Consider the following 26,969-nt stretch of genomic DNA (forward strand, 5'->3'; position numbering starts at 1 on the left):
AATGGTTGATGCACTTGTATTAGAAAATTTGAATTGGTTGAAGCATTTCACCAATAAATCCCACCAGCAGCCCTAGCTCATCTTCATGTCACCATGACCAAGCTTCCAACCAGCTCAATAGCTCATGCCTAGCTCACCATGACCAAGCTTCCAACCAGAAACAATAGCTCATCCTGAGGTCAGCATGACCAGCAACTTCAAGGGCTTACGAATTGGGCTTCCCTTAAGTAAATTAAGACTTTAAGTACTCAAACTTGAAGTTCAGAATGTCTTCTTTCCAGCCATATATCATTTGGGCCAATCCAAGGTCGGAGGAGGAAGTTAAGGCCAAAACAAATTGCTAACTCATTTTGCGCGCTGATAAAATCCATCCTGAGCATGGCTCTGTGTTTGCTAGGTAACAGACTCCATATTTATCCAATGGGGCTGAATTTTGGATATGTTATAGTACACACCCATTGGAACAACTTGCATGAAGAATGCTGCCTCATCCGAGCTGTGTATGTTGCTGAAACAAAGCTTGCAATATGACCTACGGAACTGGACTGGCAGGGTGCTGTAGCCAAAATGAGTTTGTCTTTTAAGCTCTTCATCCATTCATCCAAATTAGGCCTTAACATGCTTGAATTGCATGAATTATGCTCTCTTGCTCTATTTGCCTACAAAACACACAAAGGGAGGCAAATAACTTAGAAATCTAAGAAACTAAGCAAAAGAAGTAAGTAAATAGGGCATGTATATGTATGAAATTATGAGCTTAACACGTATAGAGACACAAAGAGAGAAAGAAAGAGAAAGAGAAAGAGACGGGAGATAGAGAGATAGAGGAATTTAAAACAAGGAGGAAGAGGAGGGAGAGACTATATAAAAAAATCGAATAAATTACCGCGTAAGGCAAGGGGATTAAGCTTCTCTGATGCTCTTTTTTTTCTTTATGCCTTCATTCTCTTTTCTCTTTTTCTCCTTTTTTTGGTTTAATTTTGCTCACAAGCTACACGTGTTGTCTCCCTCTTCCTCTTTCCAGCTCCGCTGAAGCTTTATCTCGTCAGAATCTATGGAATTCTACGGGGTGATTCCAAGCCCTCTCCAGAGAAAGAAAGAAAGAGAGAGAGGGATCCGCTTTTTTCTTTTTCTTTTTTTGAAATTTGTCCCTTTTCTTTTCTTTCTTCAAGCTTATTGCTTCTTGATTCCAACACAAACTTCTTGTGGAACAAATGTCGTATATCTTGGAACTGATGAAAATCAATACCCCTTGCAATTGTTTGTGTTGTATCCCCAAAAAAAATAATAAAACCCTCATCAATATTGTTGATGCACATATGTTTAAACAGAGCAATTTGACTCATTGTGAGATCTTGGACCTCATTAATATAAACAAAGTGCATTTGATCACCCCCATATTTTTCATGCTTGAGACGACGGTGAAGATCAATTACAAAATCAGCCAAATCAAATTCACCATTTTCCATCTTCATTTTTTCATAAGCCTGAAATATATCGTATATTTTTTCTCTCTTTTGCTTGCATAAATTTGAACCCCGTGACAGGACCCGACCCAAATTCCACTTTGGAATCTGAGCCGAACCCTGTGCGTGTCCGACACCTGGGCACTCTTGATCAAAATGCCTTTTTGAGTTTCCAAAATTCTTTTTCTTCAAGTTTGACTTCTGCCGAAAATTCGGCAGAATCTCCCCTATAATTCGCTCGTTTCCCAAAATTTTTACCTATATAAAACATGATTTTATAATCCCAAACATTCAGCATACAAGAATTTTGTCCATACTCAAATCAACAGTGATTCACAACATAAATGAAACACTGGCATTCACCTTGTTATAAATGAGAATTAACAGTAATCCATATTTTGCTCAATTACAATGGGTTGCATCTAAACCAATTCAAAACATAGTTCAACAGTTTATTTTGTGGCTGCACCTAGGTTAACCTAGGTTGCCTACGTACCCTTACAAAGGGATCAATCATACGTAGTTCTTTCTCTTTGTTTTGTTGACAAGTTACATATTCAACTTGTATGTTTACCTCCTGTTTTGCAAAATCAAATGTGAAAAGAAACTGAAAAGGAAAAGAAAATAATGAGAGGAGAATAACTTTTTAATTGGAAAAGAAATACAAGGAGAAAAAGAACGGGTATATAAAATCCTGGTAAAATAAAACTTCACTTAAGAAAATAATCATGAATTATACAAAAATCCTTAAAACTTATAGAACTCTTAATTCTTGCCTCTTAAGTAGGAAAACATATATTAAAACCTTCGCCCAAAAACTACCAAGATAAAATCCTCCTTTTTAGTTTAAAACATCTAAAACTTAAATACTCTCTACCTAGGCGTACCCCCATTCACGATCCGTCAATTCCACTAATGAACCGTCAATTCCATGATTTTCTATTTATTTCCCACATTATACCGTCAATTCCTTGTGTCATATAATGTGACACATCCACGCAGGCCTCGGTAACACAAAGTCAACCCGAGCCGTATTCCTCGCAACACTCGGGGGACATGTAGTCAGCCAGAGAATGCACATCCTCACACCACACGGTTCAAGCGTCCTCAAAACACGTGGGGCATTGTCATAAATGACAAAACTGTTTCAAAGACAACTCTGGGGGGGGGGTGCTCCCATGGTGGGTTTGAAAACCATATTCCAAAACTTATCATAAACTTTCCCTTATTCCACAAAACCATTTTTCCGACTCCTATATCAACTTTCCAAAAAAATCAGTTCTCAACTACACTTAAAGTATATACCACATTCTAATAAGAACTAGTGTCCATGATTCATCATTTTCAAGCCACTGAGTATATATATTAAATTTAAACATATAATAAAATATTTAATTAATTTCTCGTCCACACCAAAATCCAGTTAATAAGCCGGTCCAACTTTACACAACCAAACATAGTATGATACCCTTAGAAAGTAAAAGCGATTACCTAATAACTCATAAACATTTAAATAATCCAATATCACCCAGTCACATACTTTAATAATACTCATAATAATAATAATAAATAAATAAATAACAAGATAAACTTCGAATATCAGAATAACACCCAAGAATATCATAAAACACTACAACATAAGATCATAATCCAAACGTAATAAAAAAAGCTCACAAATAGTCAAGCCCCGTTTACATGGTCGTTCTAGCATTTCTCGAAGGGTGAAACAACCTCGGAAGACTCAAGGTCAACCGAGGGTCAAACTTTCTAAATTGGGTCAACTACGACCTCCTACGGGTTCAACAAGGTTTACTTTACATGTCCTGGAAGTTTGGTCCTAATCGAACGATCGGATCACTCACGATCGAACGATTATCATTTATCTAAACTTCGAATTATTGAATCGGAGTATCCGAGACTCCGATTCTTGATCCATGAATTCCTATACGATCCTAGAAGTGCCTAGATCAACATATTTGAAAATGAAGACGATCCAACGGTCCGAACATATTGAACCCGGATAACGCTTAACATGCAATATCCGATCGACAATCAAACGGTAACCAAATTGAAATCCAAGCATACCGTCGTGCTTGGAACGGCATGAAGGTAATTTTAGGACCAAGAAGGACACCCAAACAATGCCCACGCTCCGCCACACACTTCGGCAGTGCGTGGGTGTCCAAAGTGATTACGGCGATCGAAAAATCTCCAAATCGGCAGTCAAGACTTATATCTACACGATCAGAACAATGAATGGAGCAACTTTTGTTCTTGGACCATGGCCAAAAAGTGGCCGGAGATAGCCGGATCGAAGCCGAAAAATGCACAGTTTTAACCGGAATTTCACGGCCTCAATACGGCGGCGATAGACACCTACACTGTCTCACAACCTAGGAAACAACAAGAGGGAGGAGAGGGCTACATGTTCCAAGTGACGGCGCAGCTCGAGGTGGTCGAATACTTCGCCGGCGAGGGTGGCAGTTTCTGCCGGTTCTTCCTCTCCAAACCACCGTCGATTGCCGGGTTTTTGGTCAGAGAAAAGGAGTGGGCTGGGTAGAGGAGATAGAGAGGAAAAGTTTGCAAGTGGTGGTGTCGGAAATGATGGGCGAACAGCGGAGTTCTCGCCATCTGAAATCACTGCGAAAATCTGCGCGGGGGGGGGGGGGTAGGAGGCCGGAGGGAGAGAGAGAGAAAAGAAACCAGGTTTTAAAATAAATTTAAAAAAATCCCTTTTTGAAAAATTACAGGTTTGCCACTGGACTATTTTGATCATAACTTCTCCGTTACAACTTCGATTTGAGCGCACTACGTGTCTACGGACTCATCTTGACGTGCTCTAAGCAATGGTACTACTCAAATCTTCAAATTCTTTCCTGAACAAAAAGTAAACTTTTAAACCTATTAAAATATTCCCAAGGTAAAATTGTCTTTTATTTGAATAAATTAATAATTAAAAATTAATTTAGGATCGGGTTATTACACCACGGCCCTCTGACAATTGAACATAGTCGTCGCAATTGAGTTTACCATCACCTGCATCCATGGCTCCCAAAACACCTTTAATATGAGATATTATCTTTGTAAAGACTCTTGAAGCATCGAGCTTCTTTGTTAACTGGACATTAAAATGGGGCCAGTAAGATGAATTGAATCTCTCATACTTAACCTCCTTTTTCCTTATAAAGGTTTGCAAAGCAACTGATCTTAAACTTTGCAATTGACCGTGTGTAAGTTTTGTTGCATCAAGGAATGTTTCAAAGTATGAGTTCCCTAGTGTTCCATCAAGCATCATCAAGAACATATGGAATGTTATGATAAGAGGGTAAGAATTGGGAGGAATATCCTGAAATGAATTCTTGATGTCCTTGAATTGGGCTTCATCCTCATCAAAATCAGCCATATCAGCCAACATTGTAGCTCCAAACCCATGTTAGAGGTTGACAAGTGAAGCCAAATCTTTGTGTACGTGAGCCAAAAGACGACGAACGATTGCAACGATAACAAAGTTTCACGACAGTTGTTTACACGCTACAAAACAAAATAAGGGGCCAAATATAGGGAAGGAGAGGATATGAGAGGAGAGAGGATAGGAAGAAAGGATGGCCACCAACCCCTAAACGGGGCGACGGCTAGGGTTTCTTTCTTTATAGTTTTTTAAGAGAGGTTTTTTCTTACACATCCCAATAGCAAATAGATTTGGAATCCACCATCGAACAATAACCCTAAAGTAACAATGGCGGAATCCACCATCGATCTAGAATCCACTAGAAAATGTCTAAATCTCTAAATTTGATTAATAATATGAATAAAATTGAAAAATACAACGCCATGTGGGATCCCGAGCCTCTACATTTATATGTTGTGCATTTATCCACATCTAAGCCATCCTAATTATCTAACCGTCTAAAACATGACACATCATTTGTTTAAAATTGTTTTTCTTTTCTATCAGGAAAACTATTTAAAACTAATAATTGTTTTATTGTTTAAATAAAAATAAAATAAAAACAAAAAACCAAGCGAGAGGTTAAGGGGGAGGGGGGCTGCCAAAAATCATCACAGCCATTGATGATTGAAATTATTTGTTTTTCCTCTATAACAATATGCAAATGGGCTAGTGAGAGAGAGATGGCAGGTATCTTGGATGGCACTGTGGTTTGGTTGGTGTGTAAGAGTGAAGAGAGAGAGTGAGAGAGGATTTTATAGCAGCGGGGGTGTTTGGGTAGGGGTGGCGAAGACATTGGTGGTAGTTTTCTGGTTCTTTTAATTTTGGATTTTACGAATTTTAATTAAATTTTTAAGTTATTAGATTTTGTTTTTAAAAGTTTAATGATGTGTCATCTATTAAGCAGTTAGATTATTAGAATGGTTGAGATGTTGCGAAATGCGGATAAATGCGCAATATGTAAATGTAGAGGCTCGGAATCCCACCATGAGTTGGCTTAAATGGAAGACAAAAAAACCCTACAATCGTAGGAAACCCTAGATTCCACAATATTTCTAATTTAGTTAATCCTAGTTAAAATCATATAAGGAAAATAATATCCTAATAGATAACTTATTCTAAATACAGAAAATACAACATTAAAGTATGAATCTTGACAGAATCCTTGATTGCTTCAAACTTTGTCAATCACTCTAAAAATCCCAACGAGCCTTTCTTGTTTTCCTAGTGCCATAATTGATGCTCAAACATGGTCCCCAATTTTCTGAATTTGAATTTCTTCCTTTTTCTAAATTTCCATTGTAGAAAAATGCCCATGATTTGTCCTACATCACAAAAACACGCCTATTCAAACCTACAATACAAATTCTATGCCCAACAGCAAAAACGGCAGATATGTAGCCAAAAGCTAAAAATAATAAATTTAACAAACAACATCAAACTTCTAAAGAGTACCTGGAAATTATTAGACAAAAACTAAGAAGAAGGACCATCGCTCCACATCTTCCGAGGCAACCCGAAGAGATCTGTAGCGCCATAATGGCTAAACCCATAATGTCGTATCGGCTAAGTTTGGACCCGACGCAACCCCACATCATCCCAACTTGCAACTCCAAACCCATGTTAAAGGCTGACAACTAAAGCCAAATCTTTGTGTACGTGAGCCAAGAGACGACAACTATTTTAGCGATAACACCATTTCTGGACAGTTGTTTACACACTACAAAACAAAATAACAAAGCAAAATAAGGGGGCAAATATAGGGAAGGAGATGAGATGAGAGAAGAGAGGATATGAAGAAAGGATGGCCGCCAACCCCCAAAGGGAGCAACAGCTAGGGTTTCTTTCTTTATGGTTTTCTGAGGTTTTTTCTTACACATTCCAATAGTAAATAGATTTTAAAATAATAATTATCATATCATGACAAAATAAGTTCATATCTCAACAACAGTTTTACATAAATGCAAATTTATTTCTTCAAAAAAGCTCCAATAATAATCTCAATCATTATCACACTCCCCCCATTCACAAAAATTCAAATTCATAACTATAACAATACATGGATTTGACAACCAAAAAAAAACATAGCATTTGCATGGTTTTTGGCTAAATTTTTATTCTCAGTTACCAAATTGAATTTTCATTTATAATTGAGTGACAAAAAAAGTATTTAACCCAATCATTTAACGAAAAACTAACAACAAGTCTATAAATTGTACATGTTAATACAATGAACAATTTGACAAAAAAAAAATTGAACAAATTAATTTTTTTTTATAAAATCTAGTGACCAAAAAGTTATTTAACCTTTTACAAACACAAAATCTTTTTGATAGGCCCTGTTTTCGAAAATTCAAACTCAAAAAGACCAAAATACTTGATTTTTTTTTCTTTCTAAAAATAGTTTTTAAATTGCATATTGAGCAAGTTTTTTAATCTTAAAAAATGAATTTTGTTTATACCATAATTGACAAACCAATAAGGGAACGACACGTGGGCTAAAAAGGGGATCAGTAAGACAACATTCGGTACCCCTGACTGCCGAGCGCAAGACCAGACCCCAAACGCCCACTGGACACGTGGAGTAACCACAGTGAATGTCTACAGTCCCACATCGAAATTCTACACAACATGCACACTTCCCAAGACTTATAAAAGGGGCACAAGTCCCAAAATGGAGGTAACTGGAACTTTCGACAAACTTAGCCATTACTCTATCTAGATTACTAATCACTCTGTATTTGCTTAAGCATCGAAGAGCCTTTTCATCTTACAGGTCGATCGCTCCATTGAGACCCAAGCATACCAAAGGCCTAAGACATCACTCAGTTGGGCCCAAAAGTGCCGAACCATTTTTGAGCATCAATAAATTTTAAAACTCTTTTTTTAAAAGAAAATAAAAGTTTTAACTTCCCTAAGTAGGATACAAAATTTCGGCTCTACCAATTTTGGTAAGTTATATTTTACAATTGTAATTGGTTGACCTTACAAGCCAACCCCCATAACCAATCCTGTCATTAGCTGAATAGGATGAGAGCTCATAATTAAACGACATATCGTTTATAGCTTCCCAGCTCCAGCAGAATCAGCCGAATTTATTGGAAAGGCTTGCACGCGTGCGTTGTTAATTAGTCGAATTAGCGGGCCAATTGAAATCCTAATTAGTTTTACCTTTTCTAGTTCCCGCCAGTACGATCAAATTTGAACTTTCCCATTATCAGTCTGTAATATTTCAACGTCTTGATTTTTAAAACCCTAGAGACGTCTCCAACCTCGAGTATCCGAACTCTCTCCCTACTCTTTGTTTGGCACGAGTTTGTCGCTTGGCTCCAAATCTCTTGGATTCTCCGTCGCCATATCGGTGCGATTCTCGGAGTTGATCTCGCTCTCCTCTGTGCCGACATTGAATCCGACTTCCCGAGAAAAATCACTCCTTTGGTTTTCGTTTGTTTCCGGTGTGGATTTCGGCGGTGGGTATAGTCAATCCATGGGTGCGTTGAAGAATTCCACTGCCCAGCGTAGGGTTAGCCCTCGACTGCAGAACCTTCCCGACGATCAACGGCCCTACTATGGTCCCAGTCCGAAACGGACATCCGAGTCCGCCCAAAACGACGCCGTTGCAAAGAAGAAACCCAAGGTTGAGAAACCCTCAGCACCGGCGCAAAAGTCTGCGTCCAATGCCAAATCGAGTAAGGAAAAAGAAAAAGTCGAAGCTCAAAATGGAGAGAGCGAGACCAAGACTGGCCCGGATGTGGAAGATGGTGGTGCGGATTTTTTTGCCCCTGATGGACGTTTGACTGATGAAAACGGTGTAAGCTTCACTGCACGCTTGAAAGAGACGCTCAGACTTTTTAATTTGCATTACCTTCACTTTATTCAGGTATTGACTTACAATGTCTATTTGTGTTATTTGCTATGTGGATTGGTGTTGATATCCCTTTTTGTTTTTTAAAATTGTAATAATTTTGAATGTGGTTATAATATTCTTTGTTGTAATGCGTTGCAGGCTATTAAATTTGTGTTTCGATCACTCTGTTTTTTTCTTTTTGGTATAAAAGCAAACTGTTTAAACTTTTACGGTTACGAAATAAAAGCCAAACCCATTCAAAATCTATTCTTTATAACTAAAGATATTTTTCTGAAATAGACAAATGCAAGTTCCCTTTTCTGCAACTGCAAGTAAGTTTCTTAACTTACAAGGTCTATTGCTTTTGTGCAGGAAGAGGAGAAAAGATGCAGTAAGCTGGAGGTTAGTACTTATATATTTATATATATCTTTTTTTTTTTTCGGTTACAATATTTATATATATCTTTTATATTATCTTGCAGAGAGAATGAATAATTTAGTTGGTTCTTATGCCTGTAATCAGTAACGATAATGAGGGTCAAAAGAAAAGAAGTTGTAGTGGTTGTTGAGGGGTGGTGGGAAGAAATGCTTTCTCTCGAAGGCCTTATAAATTCCTGCTCAAATCTGAAATTTTTAGAGGAAGACTAATTCTTATTTTATTTTAACCATAGATCCGTCCTTATTGTGAGACAACCAATAGGCCCATTAGTTTAAACGATTGAGGATGAGCCAAATATCTGTATATAGCTTGCACCCACCTAATTGTTGCATAGAAGCAAATCTTGTTTGTTGGCACGTCTATTGGCCGCTGAAAAGTTTCTTCTTCATAGATGCAAGTTGATGGTAGTAGTTGTTTCTTCATTTTTCATACTCGTTTTATAGAAAGGGAAGGAAAAAGGATGGGTGGATATCTTGGTCTTTGTGATCATTATTTATTTTAGTTTGACAAACATTTGCAGAACGGAACTGCATGTTGTGATGATCTTAAGGAACCTTCCAGGAGACCTGGGGTAAGTTGGGTGCTATATGTGAAATTTGTACATATTATTTTCTTTGATGTGTAGGACCTGAGTTAGATATCATTCATCACACTACATCATATCCAAAAATCTATTGCAGAATGATAGTGCATGTGACGATAAGAGGCAGTCCAAGAGACCCGATCTGAAGGCAATTTCTAAGGCAAGTTGCATGCTGCATAGAGATCTGATACATGTATTATTTTCTAGGAAGCGTAAGACTTGAGTTAACTCACCATTGATCACACTACACCATAGACAAAACCAATAGATATGTATGTCTTGGTGATTTTGACTGTTACTAATGATAATTTCTAATGCATTTTCTAGATTTGAGAGGATAGTGATCTCGTTTCTTGGACTTATATTTATGTCCCATTGCAATCATGTTTGTAGAGGAAAAGTGAAGAACTGAGAAGTCCTTTGCTACACATGGACACACAAGTCCCCTATGCATCGTTTTATTTGTCATATATTTTTGTTCAAAGGTAGTTAGACTGTCAAAAGTAATTTAAAATTGGGTGCAAACCTTTCTTTTTCTGACATTCATGTGAGCAACTACATCTGCGTTTCTACTTCTGTATACCCCTCGTAAAAATTGGAATTATTATGGTGCCTGGTTTTCTGCTTTTTAATTTTGTGGACATTCATATAACTTAACTAGTTTGTATTTAGAAGTAACCAGGGATTATATCCTTTCAAAAATGAATAGTAACCTGGCTTTATAACACTTCTGCTATAATGCCTCGTACAATAATTGTGATAACTTTTTTCTTAATATTCTTTTTATATTTCTGTTTGAATTCATGGCAGATGCTGAGCAACAATGAAATTTTATACCCTGAACGAAAAATTGGTCACGTCCCAGGTTGGTAATTTTTAGTTTTGCTGGTTGGACCACATATTAACTTCTAGTGCTATCTGGTTTTAGTTGGGAACATTCGGAGAATGTTGGCTTTGTTTCTTTGCCTAATCGTTTAGGAGTACCTTTTTTTTAATACTTTGCTGCTTGTAAATATAAATGATGCAGGTATTGAGGTCGGGCATCAATTTTTCTCTCGGGCTGAAATGGTGGCTGTAGGGTTTCATGCACACTGGTTAAATGGAATCGATTACATAGGAGAATCTAGAGGCAAGGTACCAATCTACTTTAATGGAATGATTGAAGCATTTATATGCATTTACAAGTGGCATTTAATGTAGAGATTCTGTTCCCCACGGAAGAGTTCACATATTAAACAAAGACATACAAGGGTAAAGATGAAATCATCTTTATGTGTAGTTCAGTGATGTGTGTGTGTGTGTGTGTGTGTGTGTATATATCATTATATTGATTGTAACATGCTCTTGCTCTATGAACTGAGCTGGAATTAGAAGTAAAATTGAATGAAAGGGTTGAAGGTGATAATGGGGATCACCACTGTACTCATAACCCATATGTACATCACAACTAGAGTTTGGTTTAGATTCGGTGCACTGAACGATACCACCCATTGGGCATGATAGTGCTGAGTTGTTCTTAAGTTCTGATTATTGTTTCTTTCTCTCCAAATGTGTTTGCTCTTGTTGGTTTTTAATACATGAGTTTGAGCTCTAGTGAACTAAGTGAATACAGTTATTTTGATCTTATCAGCCTCTGTCATGTTGCAGGAGAAATACAAACGCTATACCTTACCACTCGCAGTATCAATTGTGATGTCCGGCCAATATGAAGATGATGTTGATAACAAAGAAGAAGTTATCTATACTGGTCAAGGTGGACATGATTTACTTGGTGATAAAAAGCAAATTAAACATCAAGTTTTGCTTCGAGGTAATTTGGCTCTTAAGGTGCGTCATCTGGAATCTGATTATTGTTCCTTTAATTCTTTCTGATATTTTCTATGATATATATCTCTTTTTCTCTCCTTGAGTCAAATTAGTAATAGAAATTGTTTCAGCTATCACTGAGTATATTCTAGGAACTATTCCTCAACAGATTAGATGAGAAACAAATTAGAATATGCTAGGATATTTGGACATGAACTTTCACACTATTTGCCTGAAGTTTTCTTTTCTCAGACTCCTAGAGCAGCGATTGCAAAAAGGTTGAGTTTTATTCCTTCAATTTTAATAATACCACGTGTTCTCTTGATTGATATAAAAGCTTCCTCTATTTGCCACAGTTAGAAATCAGCATTCTCCTTGTAGACGAAATTGTTATGAATATCAGTGATGAACAAAATAGTTCTGTATAAATTTTGCTTCCTTTAGATATTCATGCAATACGTAACAATTTGTGTGGAAGTGTGCAAAAATTGTCAATAATGTCATCATAGCATATGATGCCAAGCATCTGGGCAATGATTTATTTCACATACATACTCTTTGCGCTTTAGAGTCCACTTTGTTACTAACTTTTTCCCAGATGATGATGTGTTATGGATGTGAGATATTCTTCCCTGCATGTTGTTTACTTATTGTCTTCCTATTTTCTTGCAGAATAATATGGAGCAGTCAATTCCTGTTAGAGTCATCCGAGGACATAAATGTGTGAATAGTTATAGTAAGAAAGTTTATACATATGATGGACTATACAAGGTTCGCCATTTTCATGTGTATGTTATTGTTTATCAAACGTCTTAATGGGGTCGAGCGGGATTACCACAGTGGTTGTGGCCCTCCTCCTTCCCCCTGCTTGGCACCCAGGATCAGAACCCCAGGGTTTCTTTCCTCCCAATGTAACAAAAACAAAGGTTCTTAATGAGAGAGGAATCATTACCGCAAGGCATAGTCATATCAAAAGTATACTCATGTGTTAAAAAAATGAGAAAAATGAACACATGAAATCTTTGCTTGTGTATCATGGCTCTTTTAAGAAACACATAAAGTAACGCATGGTCAGAAAATTGAAAAAGGAACACAGTTAGTTGTACAATAGTAAATAAAGAAGTTTTTAGCTGCAGTTTGGTTTGAGTTTAGTGGATATTGTCAAGGTGCCCTTAAGTCAAGCTAGCAACCCTGACAAACAAATCCCATCATGGTAACTGAACCGACAGATGTAGCTAAAGTAATTGCTAGGTTTTTTTTTCTTTCATATGGATGAAATTTGACTAAGCAGCTAAAGTCTCTTTACTTATTTTCTTTTCCCGGAAGGTTGTCGATTATTGGGCTGATAAGGGTGCTGCTGGATTTGATGTGTTTAAGTACTGTTTAAAGCGAGATGGAGGACAACCTAAATTGCTCAGCAAACAGGTTATCATTTCTTTTGCATTTTCGTAAAATCCAATATGCAAATTTCATTTAGTGACACAGGAACAGAGTGTGAGAAAACTTTTATAGAGTTTTTTCATATATTATTCTCTTGGAGCTAGGTTGGCATGCGATTGGCTTTCCATAAAAAGTCGATGCTAGTTCATTATGCTCTTGTTCAAACTTTTTAAACTAAGCATAAGGGTAGGAAATAATGATACTCCTTATATAGTTCACTGTCAATAGTTCAGAAAATTAGCAAGATTTAGAAAAGAAAATAGTTACCTTAAATATATTTGATACTAATCTTATACTCTTGGACACATATTAGATGCATTATCTTTTTACATATTATAGTTAAGGAATTTCATTACAAGTTAAAAATTCTGGAGATGCTTAAGCGACAAAAAAATTTCAGGTTCATTTTATTCGTGGCCGAGGGTCTAAAGTTCAGCCTGAAATACCTGGGTATGAAATCAATAAGCTTTTCCCTAAATGTTTTTCTGTTTTCCCCCCAGTTTTGTTCATTCCAATATAAACCCAAGGAAGCATGTTACTTTTTTAGGTTGGTGTGCAAGGACATCTGTAATGGTCAAGAAAATATTTGCATTCCTGCTACCAATGTCATTGATGTTCCTCCTATGGCGCCTGAAGGTATGCTACATTTCTCAACTTGTACCAGACTATTTTTACTGCTCAGTAGTTATTATGCCCCTACTAATTGCATGGTAAAATGTTAAAAATTGCAGGCCTTACATATACTAAATCTATTAAAGTTGCAAAAGATGTGAACATTCCATCGAGTGCTCCTGGGTGCAGTTGCAAAGGAAATTGTACCAATCCACTGACTTGCTCTTGTGCTAAACTCAATGGCTCAGATTTTCCTTACGTTGCTCGAGATGGTGGAAGGTAAGGTTTGAATTATAGCATAAGTTTTAAGACTATCTTATTTTCCAGTTGTCTCAATTTCGCGGCTGTTTTACTTGTTTGAGATCTACCAAACCTTTTTTTAAAGTGTATGTATTGATGAAACTCTCTCTCTCTCTCTCTCTCTCTCTCTCTCTCTCTCTCATCCTCTCATCCCTTTTAGATTAATTGAACCGAAGGCTGTTGTGTTTGAGTGTGGTCCAAATTGTGGCTGTGGACCTGCTTGTGTGAACCGTACATCTCAGAGGGGATTAAATTATCGACTTGAGGTCTAATGACTACAACCAACTCCCTAAAGCTTCTTTGATGATTACATTGGTGCTTTACAAATTTGATAAATTTAATATTTCATTGAACAGGTATATCGGACAGCTGACAAAGGCTGGGCTGTTAGGTCTTGGGACTTTATTCCCTCTGGGGCACCAGTATGTGAATACACTGGAGTTCTTAGGAAGAATGATGACCTAGACAGCGTATCAGAGAATGACTATATATTTGAAATTGATTGCTGGCATACAATGAACGGGATTGGGGGAAGAGAGGTATTGTTTAAACTGTTTGCTATGGATGAATTGAACTTTCAATACTTTTTTTACTACTCGTTCTTTGCATGCTGTGTTGTTTACCTTATTGGTTTGGAGATGTGGTCTTTCTCATTGAATATTTCTGTTACATTTGATTCTTTTGATATGTCATACATTCCTCTGAAGTATCTTTACATTGCAGAAGCGATTGTGCGATGTGTCTATTCCAAATGGTGATGCTGAGAAAGGATTTAGCAAGCTATCAGAAAGTGAGCCTGAGTTTTGCATAGATGCTGGTTCCTATGGTAACATTGCTAGATATATCAATCACAGCTGCGAGCCTAACCTCTTTGTCCAGTGTGTTTTGAGCTCTCATCATGATGTTAGGCTAGCTAGAGTCGTGCTATTTGCTGCAGATAACATACCTCCGTTGCAGGCAAGTCTCTCTCTCTCATTTTTGTTTGTTGCTGATATACCTCAGAATGATGAATGGTTTATTCGACGTTGCATATGCAGGAACTTACATATGACTATGGTTATGAACTCGACAGTGTGGTTGGTCCTGATGGAAACATAAAGAAGTTGCTTTGCTATTGTGGTGTAGATGGCTGTCGAAAGCGTTTGTACTAGGCCACATGATCTGTATGTTCTTTGATTTATGCAGAATCCAATTTGATGTGTCAAGTGTATCTCAATTGCATTTGAATTGCACCCAATTTGATTTCTGTGTTTTACATTTATATTTTTTTTGGAGGGGCTCGGGTCTGGTGGAGATTGCTGAATGAAAATGGTAGTGGGTACATATTGTATAATTATTAACTTCGTTATTGTTATCATATTCTCATTTTGAAGTGTTGATTGGGTACATAAATTTATGGTCTTACTAGCAGCAAGGCACACTCAAAAGTAATTAGGATAAATTGATATGTTTATTCTTCTCTCAAAGAGGGATGTATATACTATATGAAATGCCGAACAACTTTTACATGCTTAGTTCAATCATGTTGCATCGGATTGTTAGCAATTTCAAATGCAGATTGACTATCACAGTGGAGCTTTGTAGTATCATTTGATCTAAACCCAATTTCAGCAAGTAACCACCTCAACCACAATATTTCACAAACCCCCTAGGCAATCCCTCTGTATTCAGACTCTAGAGGATCGAGATACAACATTTTGCTTCTTGCTATGCCACATAACTAGGTTACCACCAATAAAATTGAAGTAACCTGATGTAGAACGTCTATCAGTAATATTTCCCTGCATAATATGTGTCAGTGTAACCTTCTAGATCCAAGTGGCCATTTTTCTTAAATAATAAACTTCTCCCATGAGCAGACTTTAAGTAACTCAGAATACGCATTACAGTAACCATATGATTCTCACTAGGTGAATGGATAAATTGGCTAGCAACGCTTACCGCATAGGCAATATCAGGGTGTGTAAGTGATAAATAGATTAATCTCTCAACCAACCTCTGATATCTTTCTTTGTTAGTTGGCACATGATCCACATAAACCCCAAGTTTATGATTCTCAACAATAGGTGTCTCATCTGGTTTACAGTCAAGCATCCCAGTATCTTCTAGCAAGTTCATGACATACTTCATTTGTGAAAGAAATATTTCAGACTACCCAAATCTTTCATCTCAAATTCAGACGCTAAACGCTTCTGCAAGTCCTCAATTTCTACAGTATCATCACTAGTCACAATCTATCATCAACATAAATAATCAATAGTCACCTTACCAGCCTTATGTTTGATGAATAAAGTATGATCAATATTGGCATGTTGGTAACCAAACTTCTTCATAGTTGCAGTAAATCTACCAATAATGCTATATCCTGGTGGAAGACTCATGTACACTTCTTCTTGTAGTTCACCATGTAAGAATGCATTTTTTACATCAAATTGTCTTAGGGTCCAATCTAGGTTTACTGCTAAAGACATCAAAACTTTGACAGTATTAATCTTAGTCACAGGTGTAAACGTATCATGATAATCAACTCCATACGTCTGAGTGAACCTTTTAGCTACTAATCTTGCCTTGTACCTCTCCACAATACCATCTGCATTATATTTAACTATAAACACCCCTCTGCATCCCACAGACTTCGTTCCCTTTGCACTCAGGAGATAACCTGTGATCAGACACATAATGGGCAATAGAATATCTTGCTTTGCCTTTTGGTGAGTAACGATCTGGTGGAACCCAACGATTCCTTCTATATGGTAAAATATAAGATTTATCTGCAGTAGAAATAGAAGTACTTACCCCAAGAATATCCATGGGGGCTTGATTAGGTACTATTGGAGAAGCATGAGGAATCAGTTCAACAGCATTAGTAAAAATAGCATATTCACCAAGGAAGCAAGCTCAATTGGTTCAGCCAAACTAGTAGTTTCGACCAACTCATAGTTTCGCCCAAAGTAGTAGGCTCAATTGGTTCCACCATTTCTCCCCCTTGTATTAAACCATCCAACACCACTTCTCCTTATAAATCTAGCCAGTCATGTCCTGCACTACTAGTCTCCCCTTGGAGGACATGCTCGGGCATATCAGAGAAGAACAGTTCATTCTCAATGAAGGTAATACCATAGAGACATACAAACGTCGGGTAGCAGGATGGTAGAACCAATTGCCTTTTTAGTGAGGAAACATAGAAAGACATAGTGGAGAGCACAAGGATCCACCTTACTCCTCTGATTCTGATGGAGGTGAACATAAACGACACAACCAAACACTTTTGGAGACAGAGTCAACATAAAAGAGACATAGACATGATGGGTCAGTACTTGCATAGCAGTTCGGAAATCTAGAACTCATAAAAGTAGACGATTCAAGAGATAGACTGCATAGGTAAGAACATCCATCCAGAACCGCTTTGGAACTGACGCACCAAGCAGCAAAGCACGAGCAATGGCAAAGATCTGCCCATTTTTACGTTCATCTACCTCATTATGTTGTGGTGTCTAAGGGCAAGTAGTCTCATGGAGTGGACACCCTTAGTGTGAAAAAATTGGGATAAACCCGAATTTACTATTATCTATCATTATCATATCGAAAAACCTTGATATGGAGCATAAATTGAGTTTGAATCATCTGGTAGAAACGCTGGAAGATAACGACCATGTCACTTTTTTTTTTCATCTCATATAACCACATCATACGAGTGCAATCATCCACAAATAACACAAACCAGCGAACACCCAAGGCAATAAAAAGAGGGGAATGTCCCTAAACATCATAATGAACTAAATAAAATGCCATAAGGCGTTTATTACAACTCCGAGGATATGATACCAGATGAATCTTAGCTAAAATACAAGTCTGACATTGGAAAGCAGACTCGTTGACACCACTAAATAATCTAGGAAACAAATGCCTTAAATATCCAAAGGAGGCATGACCAAATGAGTGATGTAGCAACCAAATCTAGCGATGTAGAGAAGTTTCGGCGCTACTAGCACGAATAACCCGACTAGTTGCCATGTCATCCACATAATAAAGGCCCCCTTTTTTAGTACCATGACCAAAGATCTCCCAAGTCTGGTTATCCTATAGTAAGACAACCGACGGATAAATCAGTACAACACAATTTAACTGCTCAGTAACATGTGGCACGTATAATAAATTGCTAGACAAAGATGGAACCAGTAGCACTTTGTCCAATGATAAAGTATGTGTCAAGTGTATAGAACCATTCCTCATGACAGGAGCAGCATAATTATTAGCAGTCAGAACATGATTGCAATGAGGCGGGATAGTAGTAGAGAATAAATCAGAATTATATATCATATGGTCAGTAGCTCCTGAATCAATAATCCAACATGTATCATGTGCATCATGAGCAAGGGTGGCAGCCAAGTGGCCTTGCCTAATAGTGACGTCGGCTATAGAGGTCGTAGTGTCAGCCACATGTGCTTTGATGCCTAGTTGTTCTTTTTTAAGTGCCTCAGTTCTTTTTCCCAATCTGAAATCCCATGCAATGCCCAGCAGGTGTTTATAGTATGCATTTTATTACCACAGTGACCACACTTTAGTTTGTCTTTTTTTTTTTTTTTTTTTTTTTTTTTTGTAGAAGTCATTCGACAAGGCGGAACAACAAAAGAGCTAGACCTTGAAGGTCGAGAAACCAGAGCAGTGTTTTTGGAAGCAAACACAACAACAAATTCCCCAGTCTTGGTACCAGATCCAAGCATAGTAATATGACGTTGAGCTTCTCGACATACCATAAAAACCACTTTCTCAATACCTGGAACCTTATCACTCTGTAGAATATCACTGCGAACCTCATCATAAGTATCATCAAGGCCATGCAAAAAATCATACACACGATCGGCCATAATAGTAGCCTGAAAAGTTTTCATATCATTAGCACACTTCATTTGAAAGGGACATCTCTTGTCCAATTCAAGCCAGATTGCCTTAAGTTCGGCAAAATAGGCGGATATGGGACGACCCCCTTGCTTGAGACGAGTAGCCTGGCACCGTAGTTCATGGAGCTGAGATATGTTAGGGCCATCATAAAATATCTAATTAACAGCATCCCAAATATCCTTGGAATGTAGGTAGAGTATGAAACATATTCAACAAACTGGGTTCCATAGTTCGCATCATCCAACTTTTCACAATAGCATCAACAATTTTCCACTTCCCAAATGGTGGATCTTGGGAATCTGGGGCATCAGTGTTGGCAATAAGGTAACCCAATTTGCCTTGTGTAGTAGCATGGAGTTCTATCATCGAAGCCCATATCTCATAATTGGATCCATTCAATTTGAATCTCATACGTATATTGGTGGACGATTTAGTAGGAACCGTCACAATAGGGGTAGGAGAAGCAGTAGGTGAAGTAGAATCAGAAGCATGTGAAGGAATAAAGGCATCAAAATGTGGCATGGTGATGGATAGCGGCGGCGATGGAGGCTAGACGGCTGCAACGCAAAGAAGACGGCGACAAGGTAGTAGGTGCCGGCAGTAGGCTAAGTGTATAATGCAGCGGGTATTGTTTAGGGTTAGGGGTTTTTTATGTTGTGGAGTCAAAACCCGCTCTGATACTAACTCAAAAGTAATTAGGGATAAACTGATATGTTTATTCTTTTCTCAATGAGTGATATATGTACTACATACATAGTGAGAATTCAAACACGTGAACTCAAATGCAGAGGTAACTGCTCTTAGAGCATCCACAATCATGCTCTCTATTTTTTATTTAAAATTTAGCTAAAAACATATAAAAGTTATTTTAGGAGCTCCCTATAAAATTTAAACTCCAATCATTCTCTCTAGTTTAGGGAGTCATAAATGTTATAACTCTTTTTTAATTGGTCAATCTCTATTAAAAAAATAATATAAAAAAGGCCAAATGTCACTTTTGGTCCCTGTAGTTTGGCACTTCAACCACTTTTGACCCTGTAATTTCAATTCTGTCAATTTTGCCATTGTAGTTTCGTATTTGTAGCAATTCAAGGACATGTTAGTATTCTTGTCAATTTCTTTAACGATGCAAGGGGCAATTTCGTCAACCCAAAACCTTTGAGTGTAAAAGCTTGTCTGAAATTCTCCCCATTTCATATTAGGGCTCGAAATTCAACCACTAATCCTAATTTTTGAAGAACCCTAAATCCAAATGACCAATTTCAAGCCCCAATATGAAATTAGGTGAGTTTCAAACAAGCTTCTATGCTCAAGGATTTTGGGTTGACGAAATTACCCCTTGCACTATAAAAGAAATTGACAGGAATACTAACTTGTCCTTGAATTGCTACAAATACAAAACTACAGTGTCAAAATTTACGGAATTGAAACTGCATGGTCAAAAGTGGTTGAAGTGCCAAACTACAGGGACCAAAAGTGACTTTTAGCCTATAAAAAATAGTTAGCATTAATTAAAGGTTTGAAATACTCATTAAATTATATGGAGCCACTATGAATTCTTTCTCTCTCCTCAGATTTAGGAGCTCCTAGGCCCCTTTTGGTTCATAAAAAAGGAAGCTTGGAGATGGGAAATCAATTGCTTTCCCATGTTTGGTAAGTCAAGCATGGGAAATCGTTGCCTGGCATATGGGAAAGTAGGGGGGAAAGTGAAGCCATTCTCCTTGGGTTTTACTTTCCCTTCTCATGGGAAAGTAAGGTCAACATTAAATGCACATTTTTTCTGACTAATTTGTCCTAACTAATAATTTATAATTACAATGTTATCCAACAACTATTGGTATTCTTTTTTGTTTTTTTAATTATATTTCTTAAAATCCTCCCAGCAACATTCTATTTCCCCAGAACGTATTTCTCATAACTCTGTTTACACAAGGAAGGCAAAACTTCAACCTCACCAAAGTTTTCACATTCTCATCCTCAGAGCAACTTCAAACAAGGTGGGTATTATACTTCGATTCATCACCCAATATTTTCCATTTTTATTTTTCTTCTTCCTTTTTCTTTCCCACTTGAGCACCCAAATATTCAATAAATTGACTTGAGTTCTTGGTCAGTTGGATTATTTGATGTCTTTCTACTTTTTCTTTTTCTTTTTCTAGGTTTAACATGTATTTTGCTCTAATACACCGTCTGAAATTTTGGTTGAACTAAGACTAGATGTTGATATCTCACACATATATCTCTCACACCATATGAATATTGAGGGAAAGTTGCAATCTCTCTAAGCTCACTTGTATCAATTACAAGTTGTGTTAAATACGGCACTCTCTCACCAACTAAAGAGCAAATTCTTTTTTATTTGCATACAACCAAAAATAGCTACAATCAATCAAGAGATTATAGAGACAGAGAAAAAAAATTAAAGAGAGTGGCTTGGTATTTGCTATTTCCTATTGTGAGTGGAGTAGTGGGTGTCTATGAAAAAGAGAGGAATTTTTTTATATTTGGTGTCTATTACTTGTTTCATTTTAAAGCCTAAGCTACATACCCAAATCACACTAATAAACTTTGCTTAGTTATGGCTTGATGTTTTTATGTTAGTTTTGTTATTTGGGTTCCTTATTGATTGAGGGTATTCCTTTCTTACTATAATTGATTATGTTATTAATGGTTATTATGCAGTTATAACGCGTATAAAATTGTCAAAGAGGAAAATGACTCTTCTAATGTTGGACTCTATTATGTGTTTGTCTAATATCATGATCATATTATACATTATAATGTATATCATTGTAGAAAGGCATTATAGAAAGTACCTCTAAACAAAATGAACAGATTTTTCATATTTTTAACAGGGGTACAATTGGAAAACTAAACAAAATTTGTTTTCCACTCCTACTCAAAACAAACATGGGAAATGAAATAAAGTGATATTTCCGAGTTACTTTCCCAATATTACCAAATATAGGAAAGGAATTACCATTTCTCATCCCTTGGTAAATGACTTGGGAAATGATTTCCCATCAAATCCGTTCCGTGAACCAAACGGAGCCCTAGAGGTCTCCCTATTTTAGGATGTGGATAAGGAACATGGTTAGAGTTGTATTTTTTCAATTCCTCCCTAAAATTTGTTTAAGAAGATAGTTTAGGGAGCTGATTGTGGATGCTCTTACCACTTAAGCTACAAGCCTTTTGCAAATGTTTTGACATAGTTGCAAGGATGGTATGAACATGCTCATTTCTCTTATGTGGGCAAAGTCAATAATAACCTAACCTATGAATGAGAGCATATCTAGTTTTGTTTAGTATTGGTAATTTAGTTTGTCCGCCACTCCAAGACCCTGTAGTTTAGACTTGGAGGAGGTCAAGTGGGTGATCACAGAAAAGTAAAACGTGATTATGCGTAAGAGAAAAGAAAACCAATCTTAGATTAGACTTTGGTTAGGATCGATGCCCTTTTGATAAAGATAAGCTATAATCTAGGTGCCCTTACTTTTGTACCCAAATTTTTCATTCATACCCTGTATTATGTGATGTCAGGAATATTGGGAATTTGTTTGTAATTTTATTTATTCCATGTATTAATTAATGGAGTGAGTATCAAATGATTAAGCTCTTTATTTAACTGTTGATAAAGCAAAGACAACCTTTTTTGACTTGCGACTCTTTCCCTCTGGTGGACACCACAAAATCCCGAACCAAATCAAATGAGAGTTCATGGGTTTGAGGAAATTACATATATATCAATGTGAACCGTATAATAAATTGTATCTAACGTTGATTATTTGCTATTTTCTTTTGTAGCAAGATCATCTCGGAATCTTTTATAACGTCCTAAAAAACAATCAATTATGTCGATAAATGAGATCGAAGTTGAAGAAAATTAAATAGAACGTCGTGAGATTATTAATGTGACATCTTCAACATATCACAAATTAATATGAGAAAGAATATTAATTTATCCTATAGGAATCTTTAGCCTTGTGTGTACTAAACAATTAGGTTCTTCTTTAAATTAATTTTATAACTCCAAAGCAAAAGAAAACAATCACAAATTGTCACATTCGACCGAGTTTGAGTCAAAATGACTAATGTTATTAACTGTGCCATAAGTTATAATAAGTCCATATTTTTATCATTTTTCTTCTTTTGGCCTTTTAAACCAGATGGTCAAACAATGAACTATTTTTACCCAACCCTTCATCCTCAAGAAAGAAGGAATGTTGGTCCATTTTTAAACCCATCAATTTGATTGATGGCTTTGAGTATTTCTTTATTGAATCCCTCTAAACACATGCTATACAGCTTTGCATATAAAACTAAACCTATTGAAGTAAAGTACCCGTTAGTGTAGTGATTTGGTGTAATTGTTCTCCCAGAAAAAGTTTTGGGTTCGAATCCTAGCATCCGTGTAATGTGTGTGAATTTAATATGTTATCGCCCCTCTCAATAAGAGAGATTTTCATATAAATTAAAAAGTGAATTGCGTGTGCGGAAATTTTATTCTTTGTTTGAGAGAAATAAAAAGTTTGCAAAGTAGGCGGTAGGAAATCGACACGTGTTTTTTTAATTATGTCTCATTACCCACCTAATATCGTATCCTATATGTGCGATTAATTGTTGAAAGGGATAAAATGAGGCTGTCATGGTCCATGGGAATCCCATTGAAGTTTGACATGCTACCAAATGCTGATATTCTTTCAGGTTTTCAAAACTATATGCCACCTTTTGTTGGTTCCCACTTGGCTATTTGTAAATTGTAAATTGTTATTAGGTTTTCAGAAATTCTACCAAATAAAATAAGCCATATGATATGATATGATGCATGGGACTCGAAGCCCGTCGTTATACAGATGGAACAGAGTCGAAAAATTGCATCCCTATAAGTCAATGACTCATCTACTTTTGTATTTGTTTATAGTTTTATAGCGCTTTCTATAACTAACTGTTTTAATAAATGATAAGGTTTTGATAAGGTTTTTCAAATTAGTAATATCAGGTGATTTCTAAGAAGTTAGTATCTGTCATGGGGATGAGTCAAAGATGAAAAGATTTTAGTAATAAATATCACTTCATTTTTCTCTTCTTTATACTGTTAGAAATAACAATCTTAAGGGAACGGTGGTACTTTATCAGTGGTTAGGTTTCTGCTTTCGTTTTATGATTAAGCAAGTAAGGCTACTCAGTTAGTCTGATGACCGAACCCGTATGTATATTGTTTTAGTCAAGAAAATTACGTTGTGTGTTTGAGATTGTAGCAAATTTTATCGTCAAGTGGAATTAGGTTAATTTCTTAATCTCTGGTGATCGATCGATCGATCGGATCTCATTCGTTGTAGCTGTCAAGACTCAAGCTGGTATTTTAGTCATTGGGTGATGTAAAATGACGCAATTGTCACCCTACGTATTTTGACATGCTGAAAAGACCTGGTTAATTTGTGGGAAACTTTGTTAATCAATTTTCTGCACTGATGTGGAAGCCACTTTCCAACTGTATACCTGAGATGTGATCAATTCCAGTACGCCCCAAAGCCACGCGTTTTGTTATCTCGAATTCCTTTTACGACACGGTAGCTGTCATCTGTTATTGACGCACTCTAAGAAAATATTCATTTTACCCTTTTAATGTTGTAAAACACATAAAGAAGGATTTTCATTTTTTATTTCTAAGGGAAATTTTAGTCCATGAATGTAACATCTTTACATACATGATGTTACTAATCTATTCATATAAGAATAAGTATATATATATTTTAATTCTATAACTTAAAATACAAATGTTTTTCTATACGTGAATTAGCAATACATACTATAATATCGTCATATGATGATACTAATTCACTCATATAAGAATAAGTGTATATTTATTAATATTATAACTTTAAAATACAAATAGTTTTCACCCACGAATTAACAACACATACTATAACATAGTCATTTGATGGTACTAATTTACTCATATAAGACAAGTGTATATTTATTAAGGGTGCTGATTTTTCCACTCTCTTTTTGTTCACTTACACTTATTTTTGTTTTTTTTAAATACTTTTTACTATAACAAAAAAAGGGAGTGTAAGTGGACAAAAGAGGAGTAGGAATATAAAATTTCGAACAAAGAGAGTGTAAATGGACAAAAGAGTAAAACTTGAGATACAGAAGGTTTTGCCAATGAACGGTCTAACCCAGTGGAAAATGGTATTAACTTGTAAACTAGTAGTTTTAGGCTTAAACCACCATGACACTTTGACTGTGTGTGGGAGCCCCTCCTTCCTAACTTTGACAAAAATACAAACGGTTTCCCACATATTTGAATTAGCAACACCACATGAAGATGTTACGATATCAAACTAAAGTCTCTTTTTAAGAGACACCTCATGTGTGGGAAGTCATTAATATATGTAATTAATTACCCTTAAATTATGAATGCAAAACGCATGAAATTTTTCTATTAATTATTTGTTGTCAATATGATTATTGAATAAAAGTGAGACCAAAGGATAGAATTTCATGGATTTTGATAGAAAATGCATGTGAGAGCAACTAGTAATGAGTCCATGCAGAGACGCCCTTCGCGTGCTACAAGAATACCAAAAATTGGCAGGCCTTGGCATAATAGGGATCGGCCTTTTGTCCCCACTACATCACACCCAGAATATGACCCCGTGCTAACCAACCAACCACCCCTCTCTCTCTCTCTCTCTCTCTCTCTCTCTCTCTAATTACAATCCCTAATCTCTCTTTATAAGCTTCATATTATGATTTTTTTTAATGGTGTGTTTATTAATTAGAAATTGGAATTCTCGTGAATTGAATTCCACCTATAGAATATTCCTGCATTTACTTCATATCAAAGAATTAAAAAAATAAGTGGAGCCCACACAAAATTAAGAATTGAATTCCTGATTTTGGAGGAATTTAATTCTTGGATGAGAGGTGGTATTTTAATTCTTGGATAACTAACCCATTAGGAATTTATTTTTTTTACCCATTATATCCTCATACAATTTTAAAAATTCCAAATTTGTCATCTACTTTAACCCAACAACGAGGACATTTTAGTAATTAGTATCACTTCTATCTCAATTACATATAATTTAGTAAACAACTTCAATAGAAATCCAGAATCTAATTCTCCTCAATTCAATTCATCCTTAATTCAATTACGGATTAGTAAACATATGGCATATGATTACTATGTTCCTAATCCTCTATTAAAACTTAATAGAAAAAAAAATTGATTTGATTATTAGAGAGAGAAAGATGCATGTTTAGTAGTAGGAGGAGAGAAAAAGGTAGTGATTAATTAGTGGTACCCTCTTCAAATTTTTGTCCAAACTCTACACAACAAAAAAAGAAGAAGAAAATAAAAAAGTGGCTTTAATATTGGAGGGGCCATCCATTATCATAAGCATTAGCGATTAAGTAAAGATTAGGGCAAATGATTCAATGGGATAAGACTCTAAGGGAGGTTGAGAACGAAAGGAGAGGTGGAGAAAATTTTACTTAAGTGGTAGGGTAGGATGCCCTTATCACCTTCTTAGCCTCTATATTCCACACCATGGATTGGAATTGTCATTAGCCACTTTCTTTATAATTGTAACCCCCCCAAATATTTATACACATATTCCAACTCTTCTAAATCAAAATCCCATGAATTTGTTTTATATTAAAACTTTGACCAAAGCTTTTCAGAAACATGCCCCCCCAAAAAAATAAAAAAAATTTCAAGCAAAGGTAATGAAAACAAATTTTAAAAAAGGAGAAACAAAAAGGATAAAGATGGACCCCCAAAAAACGCGTTTTATACCATATTTTACACAAAAGAAAATGACCCATATGCACACAAAAAAGATTTTTAGAGTGGTTGTAATGCAAAAGAGTGCCCTTAGAGATTCCATGGTCCAAGACAAAGCAATTAGGGTTAATTAACCCTTGTATGGTAAGAAATTAAAGAAAAAAACAAATCCCATTGATTAAGATTTAAAATAAAAAAGATATGGCCTTCCCAAATTAATTATAGCTAAAACAACCTTAACAAGGGGTTAAGGGTCAATAGCTGTTATATTATAGCAGTAAAAAACAGAGAAAACCCCACCACACTCTCATAATAAACCAACAAAAGCCCT

At 36.3% G+C, this 26,969-nt stretch overlaps 1 protein-coding gene across 1 annotated transcript; it reads left to right on the forward strand.

Annotated features, from left to right (window-relative positions):
* The first annotated feature begins 8,095 nt into the window (after positions 1-8,095).
* On the forward strand, positions 8,096-15,315 carry LOC110764895 (histone-lysine N-methyltransferase, H3 lysine-9 specific SUVH4-like). The gene is made up of 16 exons (XM_021967938.2): positions 8,096-8,794; positions 9,134-9,163; positions 9,721-9,771; positions 9,881-9,943; positions 10,594-10,648; positions 10,811-10,917; positions 11,431-11,610; positions 12,262-12,360; positions 12,916-13,014; positions 13,430-13,479; positions 13,577-13,665; positions 13,761-13,920; positions 14,102-14,207; positions 14,298-14,480; positions 14,665-14,898; positions 14,979-15,315. Exons 1-16 carry the CDS (start codon positions 8,402-8,404, stop codon positions 15,090-15,092), a joined length of 2,013 nt encoding a protein of 670 aa, XP_021823630.1. The 5' UTR covers positions 8,096-8,401; the 3' UTR covers positions 15,093-15,315.
* Positions 15,316-26,969: the final 11,654 nt, after the last annotated feature.

The sequence above is a fragment of the Prunus avium genome, chromosome 1 (assembly GCF_965620075.1).
Source record: "Prunus avium chromosome 1, drPruAviu1.hap1.1, whole genome shotgun sequence".
NCBI classification, from domain to species: Eukaryota; Viridiplantae; Streptophyta; class Magnoliopsida; order Rosales; family Rosaceae; genus Prunus; species Prunus avium.